Here is a 22,777-nt window from a genome sequence, read left to right on the forward strand (position 1 = left end):
TCAGGCTCCAAGAACAGGAGCCAGATTCTCAGCACCCAGCCTGAGTCACTACGGACTCAAGTTGGTGTGTTTTCTCTTGGCTCCACCCCCTCCCCCCCAAACTGCAGAGTCAACCTTGGGCTGAATAATCCAGAGGGGGGATGGAACTCAGGAGCCCCGAGTCAGCACTACAAGGGCTCCGCCTTCCCCAGGTGGGTATAAAGCTCCCTGGGGTTTGAGGCAGCCTCAGCATCTGCCCAGCCTCCCTGAGCTCCTTTCTCTTCTCTCCTCCACTCGCTCGCTCACCTCCCTCCTCGGCACCATGGCCACCTGCAGCCGCCAGTTCACCTCCTCCAGCTCCATGAAGGGCTCCTGTGGCATTGGAGGTGGCTCCAGCCGCATATCCTCGGTCCTGGGCGGAGGCTCCTACCAGGCCCCCAGCGCCTACGGGGGCCTGTCTGTCACCTCCTCCCGCTACTCCTCCGGAGGGGTCTGCGGGCTGGGGGGCGGCTACGGCGGCGGCTTCAGCAGCAGCAGCAGCAGCTTCGGTGGGGCCCTGGGTAGCAGCTTTGGTGGAGGATATGGCGGTGGCCTTGGCGCTGGCTTCGGTGGTGGCTTTGGTGGCTTTGGTGGCTTTGGTGGTGGTGACGGGCTCCTGGTGGGCAGTGAGAAGGTGACCATGCAGAACCTCAACGACCGCCTGGCCTCCTACCTGGACAAGGTGCGCGCCCTGGAGGAGGCCAACGCCGACCTGGAGGTGAAGATCCGCGACTGGTACCAGAGGCAGCGGCCGGCTGAGTCCAAGGACTACAGCCCTTACTTCAAGACCATCGAGGACCTGCGGAACAAGGTGCGTGGGCCAGGCCACAAGAGGTGCCTTTCCAGCCACTTCATTCAGGAGCAAGAGCCGGCCACGGGCAACTTGAGAGCCTCCAACCCCAGACCCCTCCTTCTGGCTCTGGACGCCCCGCACAGAGCTGGCCTCGGAGAACACGGCCTCCCTTCCCCATCTCGCTCATGCCCCTCTAGGCTCCAGATCCTTAGACCGTGAACGGCCAGGGATTCCCAACCCTTACCCGTTGCAGAGGAAGAAGTTGAAATTGGGGGCTGTCTGCCCAAGGTCATACAGCAAATGAATGGCAGAGCCAAGGCAAGGATGCGTCTCTCCTCCTGCCAGCCCAGGAGGCGGCTACCTGTCCTCCAGCGCAGGGGAGGAGCGAGGCTGTAACGGGACAGGGCTAGACACCCATCCTGCTCATGAGCTCATTCGTCTGGGCTGTGGCGGCTGCCGCCCATGAGCCCTGGCACGGGCGGCCCCTCCCCACAGCCAGGAGGGCAGGGAAAAAGCCACAGAGACGATCAGTGGTGACCCACCTTACATGCCCCGCACAGGAGGGCACCAGGGGCACGTGTGTCATCTGACTCCAGCCCCCTGCTTCCACCTCACCCCCGGAGCCCTCCCTGCTGATCCTGCTTCCTGGTTCTGGTGCTCTGCGTGGATTAGGGAGATTAGGCCATGAGGGAGGGAGCTGCAGCCCATCCTGGGTCAATCAATCTTTTTCTTGTTTTTCTCCTGCTTCTTTTCGAAGCTGAATCTCAATGTTTGGGAAAGCCTCCCTTGAGGTCCTGTGTGCTGCGGGCTTGCAGAGGCGTGTAGGTGCCTCCAGAGGACTGGCGGGGCTGGCTTGGGCGGAGAGGGGCATTCGGGACGGGAAGGGGCTCTGGAGAGCCTGGTTTCTCCCCTCCTCTGTGCGTAGGGAATTTGAGGCCCGGAGATCCATCACTGCAACAAGTCACTGGTAGCACCAGGACCAGAACTCAAGGGCTTTTGATTGTGAGGCCCGGGCTCTTTCTATCCATTCTACTCATTCTCCTGACCCGGAGTCAACCAAGTCCTGAGTCAAAGCTGGACCTCTGGGGGCTATCGTTCAGGCTGCTGTGCAAAGGCTTGTGGGGAGTAGGGGGGACTCAGGCAAAAGCATGAAACCAAAGGCCGATGCAGGCTGCAGTCCAGTCTGGCTGATGCCGTCCATTTGACCAGGGACCTCTGCTCTTTTCACCTGCAGATCCTCGCGGCCACCGTGGACAACGCTAATGTGGTGCTGCAGATCGACAACGCTCGTCTGGCCGCTGATGACTTCCGCACCAAGTGAGTTTGCAGCGGTGGCCCAGAGCATGCTGTCTCCCCGGGGTGGGGCAGTTTTGGAATGTTCTCTAAACAGAACTGGCCAGTGCCAGGGAGGCTGTGTGAAAACCCCTTGGGGTGCTTGTAAAAATGCAAGGCTCTTGGGCCCCACCCTTGGGATTCTGATTCAGTTACTTTTTACAGGGTTCTTGGGTGATTCTGATCTACAGCCAGATTAGGGAGCCAGTGCCTTGGGGAGAGGCGCTCCCACTTCCCACCTGCCCCCAAAGTGCAGGAGGGAGTCATATTTGGGTGCTTGTGTGCTACTGGTTGGCTGAAGCCGGAAGCATCTTGCCTCTGTAAATTCTCTAGCACGTTGAGCCGTCTCATTCCTGGCACGGAGTCCTGCCCCTGGAGTATTCGGATCTGAGCAATAATGGGCCCCAAGTCTGTCCATGCCGTTGTTAAGACGGGCTCCCTCAATCACCGGCGGGATGCCAACTCCCAGCAGGAGCTGCAGGCGGAAGAGAAGAGAGCCTTCAGTTCGGCCAGGATGGGTGTCCCATTCCTTTTCTCTTGGGTCATTGCAGGTACGAGACGGAGCTGAACCTGCGCATGAGCGTGGAGGCCGACATCAACGGGCTGCGCAGGGTGCTGGACGAGCTGACCCTGGCCAGAGCCGACCTGGAGATGCAGATCGAGAGCCTCAAGGAGGAGCTGGCCTACCTCCGAAAGAACCACGAGGAGGTGAGCCAGCCTCGAGGGACAGCTGGGGGGCGGGGCGGGGCGGGGGGGGGGGGCGCGGAATTGCGATGGCGGAGGACAAGGTCCGGGCCAGGGCATGTCTGCCTAGGGAGCCCTAATAGGCTGCCACACCGAAGCCCCTGACTGTGGCCTGACTCTCCTTTGGCTGTGCAGGAGATGAACGCCCTGCGAGGCCAGGTGTGCGGGGACGTCAACGTGGAGATGGACGCCGCCCCCGGCGTGGACCTGAGCCGCATCCTGAACGAGATGCGCGACCAATACGAGAAGATCGCCGAGAAGAACCGCAAGGATGCCGAGGACTGGTTCTTCAGCAAGGTGGGTGGCTTTCTGAGGGGCCCCTGCCTCCCGGGACGTCCGCCTCCCGGAGCTTGCATTGTGAACGCTGGTTTCTCTGCTGCAGACGGAGGAGCTGAACCGCGAGGTGGCCACCAACAGCGAGCTGGTGCAGAGCGGCAAGAGCGAGATCTCCGAGCTCCGGCGCACCGTGCAGAACCTCGAGATCGAGCTGCAGTCCCAGCTCAGCATGGTAGGGGGCGCTGCCGGGCCCGGGGTGCGCTCCCTGGGCCCTGGAGGGAGGGAAAGACCACCCTCCCTGATTCCCCCTCTTCTTTCCTTCCTTCGCAGAAAGCGTCTCTGGAGAACAGCCTGGAGGAGACCAAAGGCCGCTACTGCATGCAGCTCGCCCAGATCCAGGAGCTGATCAGCGGCGTGGAGGAGCAGCTGGCGCAGCTGCGCTGCGAGATGGAGCAGCAGAACCAGGAATACAAGATCCTGCTGGACGTGAAGACGCGGCTGGAGCAGGAGATCGCCACCTACCGCCGCCTGCTGGAGGGCGAGGATGCCCAGTGAGTGCTCTGGGGGAGCCCCCCTCCCCCTCGCCGTCCTGCCTGCGACTGTTCACTCAGTGCCCCCAGGTGTCTGACGCTCTCGCCCCCTTCTGTCTTCACAGCCTCTCTTCCTCGCAGTTCTCCTCTGGCTCTCAGTCATCCAGAGATGGTAAGACCTTCCTCCTCGTCAAACCTGGACTCAGGACCACCCCCTGTCTCCCAGCAGGTGTAGGATGTTGGGTGGGGGCTCTGGAGGAGTCGAACTAGGGTTTTCTCGCCCAGGATCCCTTCCTCATGCACCTCTTTGGATAGAAGACGGCGTTCTGCTAAACCCTCCTTGGGGTTAGCCGCTAGTGGCCTGATGTTTGTGCCAGACCCCCCTCGTTCTGGTGGTCAGCACCAGGGACAGAGCCCCACGTGGGTCTTCCCACCAAGACCAAGCCGCCGGGGCAGATGCAGACCGAACCACTTTGGTCTGAGTTATTAGGGAGCCCCAGTCTGAGGACACCTCAGGGAGCCCTAGCCTGAAAGAGACGTGCTGATACTCTCCGTGCGGAGGCAGGAGCCGTGAGTGAAGCGGTCATCAGGGCAGAGGGCAGCAGCGAGAGAGTCCCTTCAAGTTCCTTTAGCTCTTGGCCTCCCCCCTCCTGATTTCTCCATGGTCCGCCCGCCACGGATGACGCCCTCTCTCTCCGCTTCCCCAGTGACCTCCACTCGCCAGATCCGCACCAAAGTCATGGACGTGCACGACGGCAAGGTGGTGTCTTCCCACGAGCAAGTCCTTCGCACCAAGAACTAAGGCTGCTCTGCTCAGCTCAGGCCTAGGAAGCCGCCCCCCCCCCCCCCCGCAGATGACACTGGGGGATCCCCTCCTCCCACCTCGAGCACTTCATACCTGAGTCCAGTTTCACCCCTGCCCCTCCCAGCAATCAATAAAGCTTCATTCTGAGTTGCACAACTCCTGCCTCTGCCTGGTCATGGTCAGGGGTGGAGGTGGGAAGAGAGCGGGGGAAGCGTCTTTTTGGAGCTCTCAGAGCACTTGGCTATGGCCTCTGGGACCGGGAGAAAGGACCTGGGGGTGGACTGGGCTCAGGTCCCAGGGTTGCCTTCGCCATCTCAGAAGGTGGATGTGTGTAGCAGGTCATGGGCGGAGTCTCCTGCAGCAGGAGGAACGTTCATGCATTCCCTCACTCTTCCATTTACTTATTTAGTCATTCATTCCTCAGGTACTGCTGAGGGCCTTTTGTGTGCCAGGCATGGTGCTAGGTTAGGGATGCTTCACCTAGGTTGTCTTTAGGGATTCCTTTGAGTAGCTATTGAAAGCTACAGATCTCTTCCCAACCCGAAGACGCATACGCACATTTGCATACAACTCATGACATTCCCGGGTCTCCTGAAGCTCATCCATGGAGGTCCGGGAATCCAGTGAGAACCTATGTTTACAAGGAGTTTTGTCTCCCTCCATCCCATCTGTTCTTGCCTCCAGAGCTGGGTCTGCATTCTGCTGGCTCTTAGTGAACAAGTTGATTAGCCTCTCCGAGACTCCGTTTCCACATCTGTAAGGTGGGCATAATGACAGTGCCTCCCCTGAAAGCTTGTTGCCAGGATTCACATGTCAGACCTGGGGCACAGTGCCTGGCACAGTGCAGGCTCAGGGCCCGGCTGTGAACGTGAGTCTCTTCTCTGAGCTGTCTCTAGGACATGGAGACTCTCCTCCATAATGAGGGTGTTTTAGAGGCTCTGGGAACAGAGCGACTCATTTATAAGCCTGATACTGTTCTTTTTTTTTTTTTTTGTCTTTTTGCTATTTCTTTGGGCCGCTCCCGCGGCATATGGAGGTTCCCAGGCTAGGGGTCGAATCGGAGCTGTAGCCACCGGCCTACGCCAGAGGCACAGCAACGTGGGATCCGAGCCGCGTCTGCAACCTACACCACAGCTCACGGCAACGCCAGATCGTTAACCCACTGAGCAAGGGCAGGGACCGAACCCGCAACCTCATGGTTCCTAGTCGGATTCGTTAACCACTGCGCCACGCCGGGAACTCCTTGATAATGTTCTTAATGAGCGCTGGGACCTTGGCCTCTCGGTCTCTCCAGTTATCCACTAAGCCTCTAGGAATTGATACGGGGTTCAGCGAGTGAACCCAGTGTAAGAACCAGGCTTGTAGGAGCCTCTTCTGGTGGGGAGTGCCTTTTCCTCCCTTTTGGGGGGCTGGAAAGAGAGGGAAAAGGGGAGATGTAGCCCGAGTGAGTAGCGGAGATTCCAGAGGTGGGGCAGGGCTCACCGCCCTGGGCTAGGAAAGAGTTGACTAGTCCCTGAGTTGACTTCAACAGCTCATTCATTTGGCGGCAGAAATGAAGCTGCGAGGGGAGGGTCAAGGGTGGGACTAGGATGAAAGGAAAGACAGTCTTTGAAGGCCAGGGGGCTAAAACCTGGGCTTTGGAATCAGCCATCCTGAGTTGGAGTCACGCTCCTTCACCGACCAGCCTGGAAGGGTTTGGACAAGATCCTCTTTTGTGAGACGGGGAGTGAAACCCTCACGACACCCGGCCACGGAGGCTCAAATGATCTCAGGCGGCAATAGGTTTAGCCTCGTGGTTGGCACGCAGTTGGTGCTCTATAAATGGAAGCGGAAGAGGGTGGGTGATTAGGAAAAGGAATGAGGTGACGCTGGTTTCTTTTGACCTTGTCTTCACCCCAGGGGAGAGATGCCTGAAACTCCGGGAGGTCATTTTACTAGAGTGGACCACTTTGGGGGTGAATGACAGAGTTTTGGAGGTATCAGGGGGACAGTTCAGGGAGGAAGGAGTTTTGAAGGAGGAGCTTCCTTGGAACCTGGGAAGGGGGGGTTCCGGGGCCCTTAAAGTGATAGGACCCTGGGTGGGGGGGGACTGCAGGAGACTCCTAGGGATGCTGGGGCCTGGGGACCCAGGGTCCAGCTGCTGAACTGTGCTCCTGTCTACATGGGCTGGTGCCATGGGTATTCAACTAAAGTCCTGGGCCATTCACTCGGACAAAGGAAAGACTACCTCCCCTACCGCCTCTTCACCCCCTCCCCAAAAGTTCTGTCCTCAATGGGTGGCTGGGAAGCTCAAAAGAGCTGACATTGTAAAGGTGCAGGTATGAATCCAGCCCACAGAGGGACCTTCTCCTGACTGTCAGTGGCCTCGTGCCTGCACCCGGACTTCCCCTTGGGCTCCATGGACAACTTGAGGTCTCAGCCCTCTCACTGATCCATCCTTGTCGTCTGGTAAGCCCCCCTTCACCCGCGCTGAGTGGGGCTGGGGAGAAAGGCACACAAAGGCTGGAGGCCCGGGGTTCCTTCTGTCAAAGACTCGCCAGGCCTGCAGGTCAGACTCCCTGTTGCTTTGTCTGCCTGGTCGTATTTAATCTGAGATCGCTGCTAATTTGACTGTTGCTTTACAAGTGACCAAATTGAGGCTCGGAGAGGGTAAGCGCCTTGGCCACATTCATAGAGCTGAACAAGGAGGTGGAGGGGCTGTGCCCCGGGGTGAGTGGGAGTTAAGATGGGCTCAAGGCCTGGGGCTCCCCTTCCACTCGCAGCCTCACTCTCGCTGGGCTCCTCTCCGCCTTCTTCCCTATTTTGTGCCTCTCCTTGTTCAGCCTGTCTCAATTCATCCTGAGGTTTCCCCGCACCCAGAACAGTGAGCATTAATAAATGCATGTGAATGAATGAACGAGCCTCACAATCTAGTCCAAGCCCAGGGCCTTCACTATCCTGTGTTTCTTTGACTCTGTTTTTAATTTCTTTCTCTCTCTCTCTCTCTCTTTTTTTTTTTTTTTTTTAAGGCTGAACCTGTGGCATATGGAAGTTCCCAGGCTAAGCGCTGAATCAGAGCTGCAGCTACTGGCCTGCACCACAGCCACAGCAATGCCAGATGCGAACCCTGCATCCCACACCACAGCTCACAGGGCATGGACACGATGCCACTGACAGTCAGGAGAAGGTCCCTCTGTGGGCTGGATTCATACCTGCACCTTTACATACCTTTTGAGCTTCCCAGCATCCCACTGACGACAGAACTTTTTTTTTTTTCTTTTTAGGGCTGAACCCACAGCATGTGGAAGTTCCCAGGCTAGGGACCGAATTCGAGCTACAGCTGCTGGGCTACACCACAGCCATAGCAATGCCAGATCTAAGCTCATCTGTGACCTACACCACAGCTCATGGCAATGCCGGATCCTTAACCCACTGAGCGGGGTCAGGGATCAAACCCACATCCTCATGGATCTCAGTTGGGTTCTTTACTACTGTGCTGCGATGGGAATTCCTAGAACTACTTTTCACCACCCAAATCCTTTGCTTGACAACTCTTTGCTCCTTGGCCACGCTGGCCTTCTGCCCTTGTGCTCCTTCCCACCCCAGGACATTTGCACATGCTCTGTCTGCCCCACCCCCACCCCAGCGCCTTCTACTGGCTCATACTCACCATTCACTCAAGTGTCTCTTTCTCAGGCCCCCATCTCCCTACGTGTGCCACACCTTCATTATGTGCACCCCGTTTTCCTACTGACAGCGCTCAGCCTGGCCATATTTATTCTGTGGGTCTGTTTGGTCCCCTAGCTGCCCAGGAAGGTAGGGGTTCTGTCTGACTTGCTCTTGACCTCATCCCCAAAACTCAGAACAGGCCTGGCACATGTAGGGGCTCCATAAAGGATGAATCCAGACCTAGAGGGAGGAAATTGAGGTTCGGAGAGGGGTAGTGACTTTCCACAAATAAGTAGAAGAACTTGACTTTAGACTCAGAAGTGGCCGGCTCCAAAGCCAGTGCCTGGAACTCCTCTGCTGCATGTGTCCTCACAGACCCAGGGCTTTGGGGGTGGTCTAAGCTCAGGGGGGAACCTTCTGAGGGCCTACCCACCGCCACCCCCATCCGCCCTTGCCCCTTGGTCTTGTGGGTGGCCGGGCGGGAGTCTGGTTGGGTGGGGTGGTGGCAAGTGCCTAAAGTGTGAGTAAGGAATCAGCGTTGACAGAAGGTGCAGGCGCCTTGGCCCTGCTTAGGTGGCTAATGGAGGGGTGGACCCAGATGCCACTCCTGTCCTCCTCCCTTAGCAGCCAGCTATACATGACTCAGGGCCCTCCCTCGGTCCCACCTGGGCTCAGTGACAGACAGCGAGTCGCGGCAGGGGAGGCAGGTGGGAAGTGAGGGCAGTTGGTAACAGGCAAGCCATGGAGTTCCTGTGGCCCAAGAAAGGCTGTCTTTGACCCCTAAGTCTCCACCCGCCCACCAGCCCTTTGGGGACACTTATAGGTGGAACTGTGTGGTTCCCTCTCTGCTCCTTTGTCTGCCTGAGTCCTCGCAGCCCTTTCTCTCCCCGAGCGGCTCTGCGCTCCAAGGGCAAGGCTGGCATGGGGGAGGCTGGCACTGCGGTGCAGGTGCAGCCTTGCCCATGGGGCTGCAGAGGTGGCTCAGCCTGGGTCTCAGCCTCCTGAGCGGTAGGAGCACCTGTTCTTGCCCATGCAGTGGAAGTTTCCCACCAGGGGTGTTGGATATGGGCTCAGAGGGTTGCCCCCGAACCCCGAGAGAGTAGAAGAGGTAGCCAGGTCACATGACCTAGAGGAAATCGCTTGGTTGAGCCAGGGCTGTGCCAACCACCCTCATCCTTGACCCCAGCTTGTCCAATTTGGTTCCCTGGGCCAGACAGAGAGCTGGGGAGGAGGGAAACTGCGGCATATGGAAGTTCCCGGGCTAGGGGTTGAATCAGGGCTGTGGCTGCCGGCCGACATCATAGCCACAGCAACTAGGGATCTGAGCCATGTCTGTGACCTACACCACAGCTCCTGGCAATGCTGGAAACTTAACCCACTGAGCGAGGCCAGGGATTGAACCTGTATCCTCATGGATACCAGTCAGGTTCATTGCCGCTGCGCCACAATGGGAACTCCTTCACACGCACTGTCTTTATGGCCCCTGACAACTCTGCAAGAAGGGGCTGCTCGTGAGGAAACCCAGGCCAAGGCCCCAGGGGTGGGGCTGGGAGGCACCTCCTAGTGGGGAGGCCAGATAGTGAGCGCAGAGGTGGCCTTGGGAGAGAACGGCCAACCCTGAGCAAACAGCCTGTCAAGTCCCATCTTGCTGACTCCGGGACGTGGGTGTGGGGAGAGGGCTGGCTGTGCAGCGGTCCCCACGGGGGCTTGGCCTTCCCGGGCAGCTGCAACGGAATTCTGAGAACAGGGGCCCGCTGCTCTGGGCTGAATGCGACTTAGGGCAAGCCTGGAGGGTGGGAAGTCGAGGAGGTGGCTGAGCGCAGGGATTGGTGGGCTTGGGATCAGGGCTGGAAATAGGCCATTTCTCTCTAGAGCCAGCTGACCTGGGGTGCCATAGCCAAGAGCTTCTGGTCAGCCAGGCAGGTCTCCGCTATCCTGATACAGAGAGGCCTGGTCCTTAGGATCCCCCAGCGTGAATGGATTTGCAGGGGATGTACATGCAGGGCCCCAGAGGTGCTGCTTGGCCGGCTCTCCCCTTGTCGGCTCCCCCTGGCTCTGCCCAACCTCTGCTCCATCTGGCTGGCCCTGGGTTTTCCATTCCACTGTGGCAGCCTCAGCATGGGGATGGGAAGAGGATGCAGAAAGGACCATAGCAGTGGGCTCAGGCCTGGAATAGGGCCTTCCCAGGTCCCTTAATCACATTGCAGGTGGATGCTGGGCTCATGGGCGGAGCTTGGAGGGAAACTTTGAAAAGGTTTCTAACCAACTTACTTGCCACTGACCTTGGGAAGAAGTTCCCAGGTATTAGGCATTCACAAAAGGCCTTCAATACTTTTTGTACCACCTCTTTCTTTCCTTTCCTTTTTTTTTTTTTTTTTGGCTTTTTAGGGCCGCACCCACAGCATGTGGAAGTTCCCAGACAGGGGATGGAATTGGAGCTGTAGCCGCTGGCCTATGCCACAGCCACAGCCATGCCAGATCCGAGCCATGTTTGAGACCTGCACCACAGCTCATGGCATCCTTAACCTGCTGAGTGGAGGCAAGGGATCGAACCCAAGTCCTCATAGATACTAGTTAGGTTCATTGCCACTGAGCCACAACGGGAACTCCCCTCTTTCATTTTTTATTTAACATATTTAAGTCCTCCTAGCCATTAAATTATTTAAAACATTTTGTTATATCAACTCACCTTTCATTTCCTTTCTTTTTTTTTTTTGTCTTTTGTTGTTGTTGTTATTGTTTTTGTTGCTGTTTCTTGGGCCACTCCCGCGGCATATGGAGGTTCCCAGGCTAGGGGTCAAATCGGAGCTGTAGCCACCCGCCTACACCAGAGCCACAGCAACACGGGATCCGAGCCGCGTCTGCAATCTACACCACAGCTCACGGCAACGCCGGATCCTTAACCCACTGAGCAAGGCCAGGGATCAAATCCGCAACCTCATGATTCCTAGTTGGATTCATTAACCACTGCGCCACGACGGGAACTCCTTTTTTTTTTTTTTGGATGCACCCACTGCAATGCAGAAGTTCTCAGGCCGGGGACTGAACTCATGCCACCGCAGCAACCTGAGCTGCAAGCAATGATAATGCCAGATCCTGAACCCACTGAGCCACCAGGGAACTCCTGCTGTTCATATTTCATTTCACATATGAGCAAACTTGCTGAGAGGGATTAAATGACTTGCCCCCAAAGATCACACAGCTTCCAAGTGGTGGAGCCAGGATCTAAAATAAGAGGTCATGGAGTTGCCAGTGTTAAGAACCCAATGTAATCTGTGCGAGATGCAGTTCTGATCCCTGGCCTCGCTCAGCGGGTTAAGGATCCGGCGTGGCCATGAGCTGTGGTGTAGGTCGCAGATGTGGCTCAGATCCAACATTGCTGTGGCTGTGGTGTAGGCCGGAAGCTGCAGCTCTAATTTGACCTGTAGCCTGGGAGCTTCCAGGTGCTGTAGGTGCAGCCCTAAACAGAAAAAAGAAAAAAAAAAAAATGAAAAAGAGGTGCGATCCACCAAAGCAGGATTATTATGACCATTTTACAGATGAAGATGCTGTGGCTCAGAGAGGGTGAATAACGTGTGAATAACGTGAATAAGGCAACACAGCTTGTCAGTGACTAAATAAAAGCTGAAGTCCAGTTTGGCCTGGCTCCAAAGCTGGTGCTTTTTTTCCTGCCCTCTCTGATCTCAAACAACTCTTGAGCCCCCCCTGAATTCTGAGACACAAGAGGTAAAGTTTTGTCAGAATCTCTTCCTGGGGGAAGCAGTGATTGTACAAAGAGCTGGGAAGGAGATGGGCGACCTTCTGCCTGTGGATGCTTTCCCGGGTCCTCGGGGGGGCCCCCGAAGGTCCTGGCTCTGGGCCGGCCCACGGGAGGAGGGGGTAACCAAGCGGAGAGTGGAGGAATGAGAGTGACAGCTGGGTGCCCCTGAGAATCCTGGCTCCAACACCTATCACTCCAACCCTCGTAAACCTCATTCATAACCCTCATGTGCTTTGATCTCCCCGAGTTCCCCCCCCCCCCGAGTCCCTCCTACGTGTTGAGGCTGCTGCTGGCCCTCTCCGCCTCGGGGCCCTGAGGTGCTCTCGGGAACAAAATCAGTTTCCCTCTTTTTTTCTTTTGGCTTTTTCTTTCTTTTTTAATTTTAGGGCCATAGCCGTGGCATATGGAAATTCCTAGGTGGGGGTGAATCGTAGTTGCAGCTGCCAGGCTAGACCACAGCCACAGCCACGTGGGATCTGAGCCTGCGTCTGCAACGTACGCTGCAGCTCATGGTAATGCTGGATCCTTGTGACTCTTACTAGACTGAGAACCACTGGGACTATCTGAGGGGAGGCTCGTGAAACCAAAGAGAAAGTTCAAGGGAATGGGCCACCACCGTCACCAACCAATAAAACCCAGCAGAAACAGCCCAGTGGGAGGTTAAAAGATAGTGAGGAAAGGTAGTTGTGGCCTGTGTCCCTCTTTAGGAAAATCTCTAATTCTATTTTATTTTAATTATTATTTTAATTTTAATTTAATTATTATTATTATTTTATTTTAATTATTATTATTTTTTGTCTTTTTGCCTTTTCTAGGGCCACACCTGTGGCATATGGAGGTGCCCAGGCTAGGGGTCTCATCGGAGCTGTAGCCGCTGGCTTATGACAGAGCCACAGCAACGTGAGATCTGAGCTGCATCTGTGACCCACACCACAGCTCACAGCAACGCCAGATCCTTAACCCACTGAGCAAGGGCAGGGATCGAACCCACAACCTCATGGTTCCTAGTCGGATTCGTTAACCACTGCGCCACGACGGGAACTCCTAGAGTCTGTTTTAATCCCTTCTTCAGATCATCCATTCATGCGTTCCTTCATTTGACAAATATTTATCGGTGCATTTTCTGTGTCAGGGGTTGGAAATCAATACAATTGTGAAAAAAATAGATGAGGTCCATTTTTTCCCATGGGGCTCACAGTCTAGTGCTGGAGGCAGATAAGGGGCTTGGTCCTGGCTGAAGGATGCGGTGAGAGCAGTGGGTGATGGGAGGGACGTGGGGCTGGGCAAGCATACAGCACCCCCCCCATCCCACCGTGGCAGCAGCCAGTTTTCTATATTTGCAAGACTTTTAAAAGCCTTTGTTTTTTTTTTTTTTTTTAAAGTGCATTGTGAGTTTCCAAGAGGAGGTTACAGTACCTAGAATTCCCTGACCATATTGCTGCATCCATGGTGGGAAGAGCTAGTGACCTCTGAGGGTCGCTGATGGGGTGGCCGGGGTCCCCCGACACACCTTCCTCCGCTGGGCACAGAACTTCTCGGTGGGGCTCCCACTGAAGACAGACGCAGCTCGTCTCAGAGTTTCTGAGACACTCCAGCCCCGGGGCAGGTGGGATGAGGGAAAACAGAGTCGTGTCCCCGCTCCGGTCCGCAGAAGCCGCGCGTGGGCAACGGCAGAGAGATTTCCTGTGTCCACCACCATCTCCCAGTATATTTCTCTTGCCAGCAACTATCAAGGCAGAGCCTTGTCATTGTCCCAACTGATGTCTGTGTCAGTCCATCTCACGGCTTTCACGGAGGTCTTCACTGTCACACACATTAAGCCCCTGAGCGGCAGACCTTCTGTCTTGCAACCTGTGCTACGAGAACCATATTATTATTGCTACCACTGTCGGGAGACCGGTTTCTACAATCGTTTCATAGCCTCTCGGCTTCTATTTTCTATGCAGAAAACTCCCTCTTGTCCTGCTTGACTTCACCCTATATTCCTGCTTGAAAAACAGTCGCAGTGCTGGTAAATGACTTCAGAACAAAGACCTAAAGGCATTAGTTAGTCATGTGGTCAGCTGAATGAGGACATAATGCGTGGGTCTAGGCATGGGGGACCTGTGCAGATTGGCACCCCCCTTTGCACAGCATGATATGTCCTGTTAAAATAAAAGAAAGAGGAATCTCATGGCCCCAGGGGGTTTATGAGGGTTCCTTAGCAGGATATGCCTCAGCAAGGAGACCGGAGGTGCAAACCTAGGCACGCCCCATAGATAGGCACACTGCCTGCTGTGTCTGCAGAAGCACAAAGGTGATTCTTTAGACGCTATACATAAACAGCTGATGCCAGGCTTCCTCATGCTGATGATTGTTAAATGCCTAAAGATCAGAGTAAAAAGCTTAACCAGCTACCAGCTACATGACTTTTAAAATAATAATAATAAAAAAACTATATTCTGCACCGACAACCCCCTCCTCGCTTGACATAATCCTAAAGAGCACAATAGAAGCAGTGAAGTTTCTTGAGGCGGGGCTCTTGGTCCCTGAGACCTTGAGTCCCCTGGTTCCCACCTTTAATTAAGATAAATGTCTCTGTGTCTTGTTTTGTGTTAACTTTCCCTTGAGTTTCAGGGCACCCATTCTTCAGCTGTCTGGCGGGGATGTCAACGTGGAGATGGATGTGGCCCCCAGCGTGGACCTGAGCCGCATCCTCAATGAGATGCGAGACCCGTATGAGAAGATGGCAGATAAGAACCACAGAGATGCTGAGGCCTGCTTCCTGAGCCAGGCGGGACCCAGGTCCTCAGCCCTCCTGTAGGACTTCCCAGCCAGGGCGCCTCTGGAGGGCCTCACACCTTTTGTTCTTTCCTATCTCAGACGGAGGGTCTGAACAGAGAAGTGGCCTCTAACAGCGAGCAGGTGTAGAACTGCTACCATGAATTGAATGAGCTCCGGAGGGTGCTTCAGGGCCTGGAAGTGGAACTGCAGTCCCAGTTCGGCATGGTATGAGGGACCAGGCCAGCCCCACCCCCAAGTCGCCAGCAAGGGCACCACCCCTGCCATGGAACATGGCCACAGTACAGTTCTATCTCTCTTTTCCCAGGAGTGGGTTGGGGGGCTTACTGTACCCACTCTATAGATGGCAAAATCAAGACCCAGAACCAATGCTGGAAAAGTTTTCCCCATGTTGTCTGTCTGGCCCATCCTGGGGTCAGCATCCATGCACCTCTCAGGAAGGTGCCCAGGGATTTGGGGTGGGGGGACCACCTCCGCTGACTTTCTTTTTCTCTCTCTCCCACTCGCAGAAAGCATCCCTGGAGAAAAGCCTGGAGGAGACCAAAGGCCACTACTGCATGCAGCTCGCCCAGATCCAGGAGCTGATCAGTGGCATGGAGGAGCAGCTGGCACAGCTGCGTTGCGAGATGGAGCAGCAGAACCAGGAATACAAGATCCTGCTGGACGTGAAGACGCGGCTGGAGCAGGAGATCGCCACCTACCGCCGCCTGCTGGAGGGCGAGGATGCCCAGTGAGTGCCTGGACTCCCTGTCCTGCCCCACAGACCCTTCAGCCCCACCCTTGCCGCCCTGAGATATCTCACTGCTCTGCCTCTTCTCGCCCACAGCCTCTCTTCCCAGCACAGGTCTGGCCAAAACAATTCTTCCTTTAGAGGTAAGGCTCCTGAAGGTCCGTGTCATTCTAGAGCCCCAGCCCTCCCTCCCAGAGCCCTTCTCACCTCCTCTCTCTCCCCACAGTCTTCTCCTCCTCCTTGCCATCCTCCCCTGACTGCCAGACCCAGCTCATCATCAAGGAGCAGGGCTCATCCAGACTCTGCCAGGACCAGAGCTCCAAACCCTGATCGGCCTCTCCCAGAGCCTCCTGCCCACCTGCCAGCCTGGCCTCCTGAAGGCTTGGGTCCAGCTCCTGCTCCCCCAGCGCGGCTCCCAGCTCCCTCTATTCCCTCTCCGATGGTGGTGGGCTAATAAAGCTGACTTTCTGGTTGATGCAACAAATCTGTGTGGTCTCTGTTCCTGAGAAACTGTGTCTCCTCTGTTCTTGCTGATAGACAGGTTGTTGGAAGTGCCTCCCAGGAGCCTTCTGGAACCTCCCACCCTGAGGGATGCAGGAGACAACAAAGCTCAGAAGAGCTTGTAGCGTCTTCCTAGACCTCCGTGCCATCACAGAAACTGGGCGTTCGGACCTGGGATGGGAGGGAGCTCCCATGTGTTGACAGTTGCTGGGCGAGGCATTTTACAACGAGGGGTTCTTTCCTCTGACTCCCTAGGCAGCTCTGTGAGGAGGGTGTGGTTGGGCTCTTTTTTTTTTTTTTTTGCTTCAAGTCCCATGGACAGTAAGCGGCATGATTGTGGCTCACACCCAGGTCTGTCTTGCTGCAAAGTCCATGCCTTTCTTTTATATGGCTCTTCTTTTTAGATATTTTCACCCAAAGACTCCACAGTTTGAGCTCTTTACCTCACATTTACACATGAATTTTTTTTTGTCTTTTTTTTGGGGGGGGGTGCTGCACCTGTGGCATATGGAAGTTCCCAGGCTAGGGGTCGAATTGGAGTCATAGCTGCTGGCCTACACCACAGTCACAGCAATGCCAGATCCAAGCCACATCTGTGATCTACACCACAGCTCAGAGCAATGCCAGACCCTTAATTCACTGAGCGAGGCCAGGGATCGAACCCACAACCTCATGTTTCTAGTTGGATTTGTTTCTGATGTGCCACGATGGGAACTCTGCCTCTCCTCAACAAGAATATTCTTATTGGCCTTAGACAAATTTTTTTTTTTTTGCTTTTTAGGGCTGCAAACATATTTATTATGAGGAAATTTAATTTAGTACAAAATATGACTTGACTGGGAATAATATTTAAATAGTCATAATAATGTAAACATTAAATATTTATCTAGGGAGTTCCCATTGTGGTGAAGTGGAAACAAATCCTACTAGCATCCATGAGGATGCAGATTCGATCCCTGGCCTTGCTCAGTGGGTTAAGGATCTGGCGTTGCCCTGAGCTGTGGTGTAGGTTGCAGACACAGCTCAGATCCTGAGTTGCTGTGGCTGTGGCATAGGCTGGCGGCTGTGCCTCTGATTAGACCCCTAGCCTGGGAACCTTCATATACTGTGGGTGCAGCCCCCCCGCAAAAAAAAAGATTCATAGGGGTTTAATTTTTTGAGACTTTTCATTGTTGAAAAATATTGTTAGTCTCCTGACTAATAGTTTGGCTGGGTATGGAAATCTAGGTTGGAAATAATTTTTCTCAGCATTTGGAAAGTATTGTTTCTTCTGGTATTGCAGTTGAGAAGTCTAATGCTATTTTCTTTCTTTCTTTTTTTTTTTGCTTTTTAGTTCCTTTTTATAGTTCCTAAGTTCCTTTTTATAGTAATGTGCACTTCTATTTAGCCCTTCTTAATTCCTTCAGGATTTTTATTACCTCCCCCTTGAACTCGGTGCCTGTGAAATTGGAGAGATTCGTTACATTGTTCTTTCAGGGGAATTCTCTCTCTCTCTCTTTTTTTTTTTTTGTCTTTTTGCCATGTCTTGGGCCACTACCGCAGCATATGGAGGTTCCCAGGCTAGGGGTCGAATCTGAGCTGTAGCTGCTGGCCTACGCCAGAGCCACAGCAACGCGGGATCCGAGCCGCGTCTGCAACCTACACCACAGCTCATGGCAACGCTGGATCCTTAACCCACTGAGCAAGGCCAGGGATCGAACCCACAACCTCATGGCTCCTAGTTGGATTCATTAACCACTAAGCCACGACAGGAACTCCTCAGGTGAATTCTCTTGATCTTTTAATTGCAAGTCATTCCTCTTCTTCTTCACTTTCCTTATATTTCTCTTACAATATGAGTTTAGGAGAAACAATTATCTGCTGTGGTCTTGGAGAGCTATTTTTATGTGAGTGTGTCCCTCTCTAGCTGGTATGGGTTTAATATTTTTGGTGTAGGGGCTGTTTTTAGTATGGATGTCAGCCACATTTTTCCTCAGTGTGTGCTAGTTATTATTCCCTTGATAAGGGGTGTCACTGGTGTTATGGTGACCAGAGCCTGCACTGGGTATTGAGTGGGGCCTCCTCTTTGCTCTGTGGTTGTCGCAGCCCTGTTGGGGGCAGGGTCTGCTCCCTAGATATTGGAGTAGAAGCCCCCAGATCCCTTTCTTTTTTTTTTTTGTCTTTTGTTGTTGTTGTTGTTGCTATTTCTTGGGCCACTCCCTCAGCATATGGAGGTTCCCAGGCTAGGGGTTGAATCAGAGCTGTAGCCACTGGCCTACGCCAGAGCCACAGCAACGCGGGATCCGAGCCGCGTCTGCAACCTACACCACAGCTCACGGCAACGCCGGATCGTTAACCCACTGAGCAAGGGCAGGGACGGAACCCCCAACCTCATGGTTCCTAGTCGGATTCGTTAACCACTGCGCCACGACGGGAACAGATGCCTTTCTAAGTTGCAGTGTGTGGTAGGTGGGATTGGAGCACTGCTGCTGAAAGAGAAGACTGAGTGTTCTTCCACCAGAGCTGTTCCCCAGGGAGTGTGCTCTGTGGTGTCACCTGTCACCTGTTGTTCTCACAAAGTACACTGGTGTTGGCCCTGCCCTTGGCCCTGCCTCAACTGTGAGAATGCAGGCAATCAGCACCAGTGTTGCTCAGGCACTGTGCCACAAAGCCACCAACGCAGATCTGTAAGTGCTGATTCACTGAAGTCAGGTACCAGGACTGCAGTAGTTGTATACCTGGACCTCCTGTGGGAGCTATGGAAGCAGCCCAGACCCTGGCCCAACCTCCATGAGTGCACACCCTCAAAACCTACAGCTGCTATGTCTAGACCTGTTTCAGCCACTGGAGCACGGGTTGTCCACTCAGATCACTCTCAGAGGCTGAGTGTACAAAGCCAGTGCCAGTAGTATAAATCTGAGGATGGCATAGCTATGAGGAGAGGGCTCAGCTTTCAGCTCTGCTTCCTTAGTTGCGGGGCCCTTGGGGATCAGATCTGATGTCATCCCCACGTCTTTGGGCAGGCTGGCACTTGCAGGCTCCCAGAGCTCCTCAAGGTGGCGCCAAACCAGCTGAGAACCTGGGAGGCTGCGACGGTGGCCCCGCCCCTCCCTTCCCAGGCGATCATTAACAATGAGGTTTCACGGGCAAGCCACGCCCACTGTGGGCCGGCAAAGAGAGAGGCTGCCAGAGGCCCCTCCCTTCACACGCCCCCTAACGACGGCGCTTTGCTTAAATCTCGGCCTTGGACTTTTTCTGTGTACGCTCACGCTCTGGCCCCTTCAGGCTGTCTCTGTGCAGCCAACCCCAGTCCTATTCCTGTTAGAAACGGCGGGGAAGCAGAAGGCAGAGACTGGAGCGATGAGATCTCAAGCAGGTTTATCGCCCAACAGCGTGGCTGAGACCAGTGCGTAGAGAGGACTCAGGATCCCGGCTCAGGGAGCAGCTAGTTATATAGGGAAAGGGATAGTTTCTACTTTTAGCAGATTCTATTTTTAGCACAGGTTTGTGACGTAGGAAGAAACGGGACGATACAAGCTATATTGTTGCAATTTCACAGTTTCTCCGGCTGTTTTTGTCTTGAAGCTTTGTTTCATGAGAATCTTTGTTCCGAGGCCGCTCTGGCTTTTGCCACATTTCAGTTCTTTTCCATCCTACAATTACCACCTAACAATCCCTAGGTCTGTTCTCTGAAGCCTGAGTATCAGCGCTCAGCCCCTACACGTAGCAGCAGGCATACCTCTCTGACTGGGAAGTGCAGCGAGGTTGCCTGGCTCCTCTGTGCTGGTCTCTCTCTGTTCTGCCTGCAGCAAACCGGCTGCTGTGCTCTCCTAGCCTCTCAAACTCCCTTTCTGTCCCAGCTGATCCTCTGGCTGGTAAAAGATCTGCCCAGAATATGGGAACATTTCCTCTGCCACAGCTGCCTCCTGGGGCACAGGTCCCATCCCACATCCTTCTCTTTTGTTTTTTCTGTCCTCCTACCTGGTGACATGCAGCTCTTTCTTGCACTTCCGGGTGTCTGAGGTCTTCTGCCAGCGTTCAGTAGGTACTCTGTGAGAATTATTCCACATGCAAATGGATTTTTGATATATTTGGGAGGAGGTGAGCTTCATGTCTTTCTATCCCACCATCTTGATTCCGGGCCATGAGCCCGGGGTTTAAAGAAAGACACTATTGAAACCAATGTGAGTTTCCGCTTCAGTAAAGGCAGCAACTTTTCCATCTGGAAATGCCCGGATTTCTCAAGCTAAGATTCAAGCCCCAAAGCAGACTGCATTTTGCTCTTGCCTGGCCTTGCCCACTTCCTAAGATCCTGGTGCCTGAGATGAGGAGGTTGAGTGCTCTCGAATGTTCCTGGTAACTCATCTGTATTGACCACACCCTTGGATTCCTGATGCTTGAGTTAGTATCAAAGTTTGTGAAATACTGTTTTAGGTAATTGCACAGAGTGCTAAAACAATGGCTAGAGTGAGAATTAATGATAGCCCATAAAGCGTATCTGCTGATGTCAAGAGCTTACTGGTAAGCTTGTAAGGTTTTGCTTTCTTTGGGCCCATTGTTGGCGAAGAGCTATTAAAAACACAGTGTCACTCCTGGTATCTGAGATAAGTGATTTCTTCTGTTTGCCTTCCCACTGCTGGAGCTCGTTAAAATCTGCTGCGGGGCTTCCTGAAACATAAACACAAATGAAGCTTTTTGCTTTGCCTGTCCCCAGCACACTTAGCAGCACCTGGCATGTAAAGGACACCTATGGTTTGTGAAACCAAGGCATGGATTTGGTATAGAGGCCTCTGCAGTTCTGGTCTCCAAAGCTCCTCTGGTCTGGTCTCCAAACCTCTCCTAAGCAAGTTTCTTGGGGACTGGCTTCTCTGGATTCCACGTGCCTTTCATCACGTTAGTCCCAGGCAGCCGCCAGGAGTCGGTGTTGATGACCTGCCACGGAGCAGGTCTCTTTTTGCACCGTGGAGGGATGGAGCCAGGTCTGGGAGAGCTGAGACACCGAGCAAGGCAGCTCTTTATCTGGCTTTCCTCTCATGTGCTGTGTGGTCACTCTCTTGGGCAGGCGTAGCTTCCCCCACTGCCCAGGACCTGGGAAGGGCTTTAAGCAGATCAAGGGATATTAAAGCACAAATGGCTATTTAGAAGGAGAGTCCATTTCTGACTCTGTTCCCTGTTAACCCCTTACTAGAATCCAAAGATTCCTCTTTCCTATCATGATAGGATTATCACACAGAACACAGATATGTTTGCTTCCTTCCATCTTTTATCTGCCCCCTGTGACGACACAAACAGAAATATAAAAATATTATTTACACAATATATTTATAATTTTATATAAAATATTAAAAACATAAAATACTATAAACATAATATAAAAAATAAATAAAATATTATAAACATAATATAAAAATATAAAATATTATATAAAATATAGTGTGTAAATATAAAATATTATAAACATAATATAAAAATAAAAACATAAAAACATTCATCCATTGTTCTGTCCCCAGGGTTTTTAATTCTTCCAGGCTCCATTCTGGCCTTATTGTGTGTGAGTACAGGGACAAAGATGATTTTGATCTTTTCAAAAGTATTTTTTATTGAATATTTGAATATTGAATCCTTTTTTTGAATATTGAATACTTTTGTGTGTGTGTGTCTCTTTTTACGGCCACACCCATGGCATATGGAGGTTCCCAGGCTAGGGATCACATCGGAGCTGTAGCTGCTAGCCTGCAACAGAGCCACAGCAATGCAGGATCCGAGCTGCCTCTGTGACCTACATCACAGCTCCTGGCAACGCCGGATCCTTAACCCCCTGAGCGAGGCCAGGGATCAAACCCGCATCCTCATGGATCCTAGTCAGGTTTGTTAACTGCTGAACTACGAGGTGAACTCCTATTGCTGCCTTCTTTGCAGTCACTGAACATGGAAAACCGAGTGACAAGCATAGGAAGTCCACAGTCGAGTAGGAAATGGTCCACTCTATCAGTAAATCGGAGCTACGTCGGATGGCAAGAGAGAGGCCTCAAGGCATTGTGGGAAGGGAAATGTCCCATGCAGAAAAGCACATGCAGGATACTGACCTCACACATGTGAGGAAACAAAACCCAGTCCCCCGTCTATGTAAATGCGTATTCGTGTGTGTACAATTACATGAGCACCAGACGTGTGAATGAGTACTTGTGATGTGATTAGCATGGATTACCTGGGGGTGGGGTGGGAGGCTGATGTGGGGGGGGAGTAGAAAGGAGGGGATCCAAGAAAAACAGGAAAGGAAAAAAAGATGGCATACTTTTTTTTTGGGGGCTGCGCCTGCAGCATGAGGCAATTGAATCCATCCCATAGCAGTGCCAATGCCAGATCCTTAACCTACTGAGCCACCAGGGAACTCCATATATATGTATATATATATTTATTTATATATATATTTTTTATGGATATATATATCTCCCTAAAATTGTGTATGTGTGTCTATGGACAAAGAAAACAAAAATTTTAAAAGCCACAGAATCAGTTAATTTGTTGACTACCATGTCAAATTCCTAGTTATAAACAGATTACCCACACCAATACCCTGCCCTGTCAATTTTAGAGTGCTATGTAATAGATTTTAAAAACCTGGAGTTCCCGTCTTGGTGCAGTGGAAACAAATCTGACTAGGAACCTTGAGGTTGCGGGTTCAATCCCTGGCCTCGCTCAGTGGGTTAAGGATCCGGCATTGCTGTGGCTATGGTGTAGGCTGGCGGCTACAGCTCCGATTAGACCCCTAGCCTGGGAACCTCCATATGCTGTGGGTGCGGTCCTAAAAAGACAAAAGACAGGAAAGAAAAAAAAAAAAAACACCCATCTTAATAATTTCTAAGTGTGCAGTTCGGTA

General features: G+C 53.2%; 1 protein-coding gene and 1 pseudogene across 1 annotated transcript; both read left to right on the plus strand.

Moving 5' to 3' along the window:
- Positions 1–212: 212 nt before the first annotated feature.
- On the plus strand, positions 213–4,654 carry LOC125114793 (keratin, type I cytoskeletal 14-like). Its single transcript, XM_047758290.1, has 8 exons — positions 213–829; positions 2,046–2,128; positions 2,695–2,851; positions 3,023–3,184; positions 3,270–3,395; positions 3,494–3,714; positions 3,819–3,865; positions 4,401–4,654. Exons 1-8 carry the CDS (start codon positions 302–304, stop codon positions 4,493–4,495), a joined length of 1,419 nt encoding a protein of 472 aa, XP_047614246.1. The 5' UTR covers positions 213–301; the 3' UTR covers positions 4,496–4,654.
- Positions 4,655–13,147: 8,493 nt separating this feature from the next.
- Positions 13,148–15,762, plus strand: LOC125113837 (keratin, type I cytoskeletal 16-like; annotated as a pseudogene).
- The last annotated feature ends 7,015 nt before the right edge of the window (positions 15,763–22,777 follow it).

The sequence above is a fragment of the Phacochoerus africanus genome, chromosome 14, assembly GCF_016906955.1.
Source record: "Phacochoerus africanus isolate WHEZ1 chromosome 14, ROS_Pafr_v1, whole genome shotgun sequence".
NCBI lineage: Eukaryota > Metazoa > Chordata > Mammalia > Artiodactyla > Suidae > Phacochoerus > Phacochoerus africanus.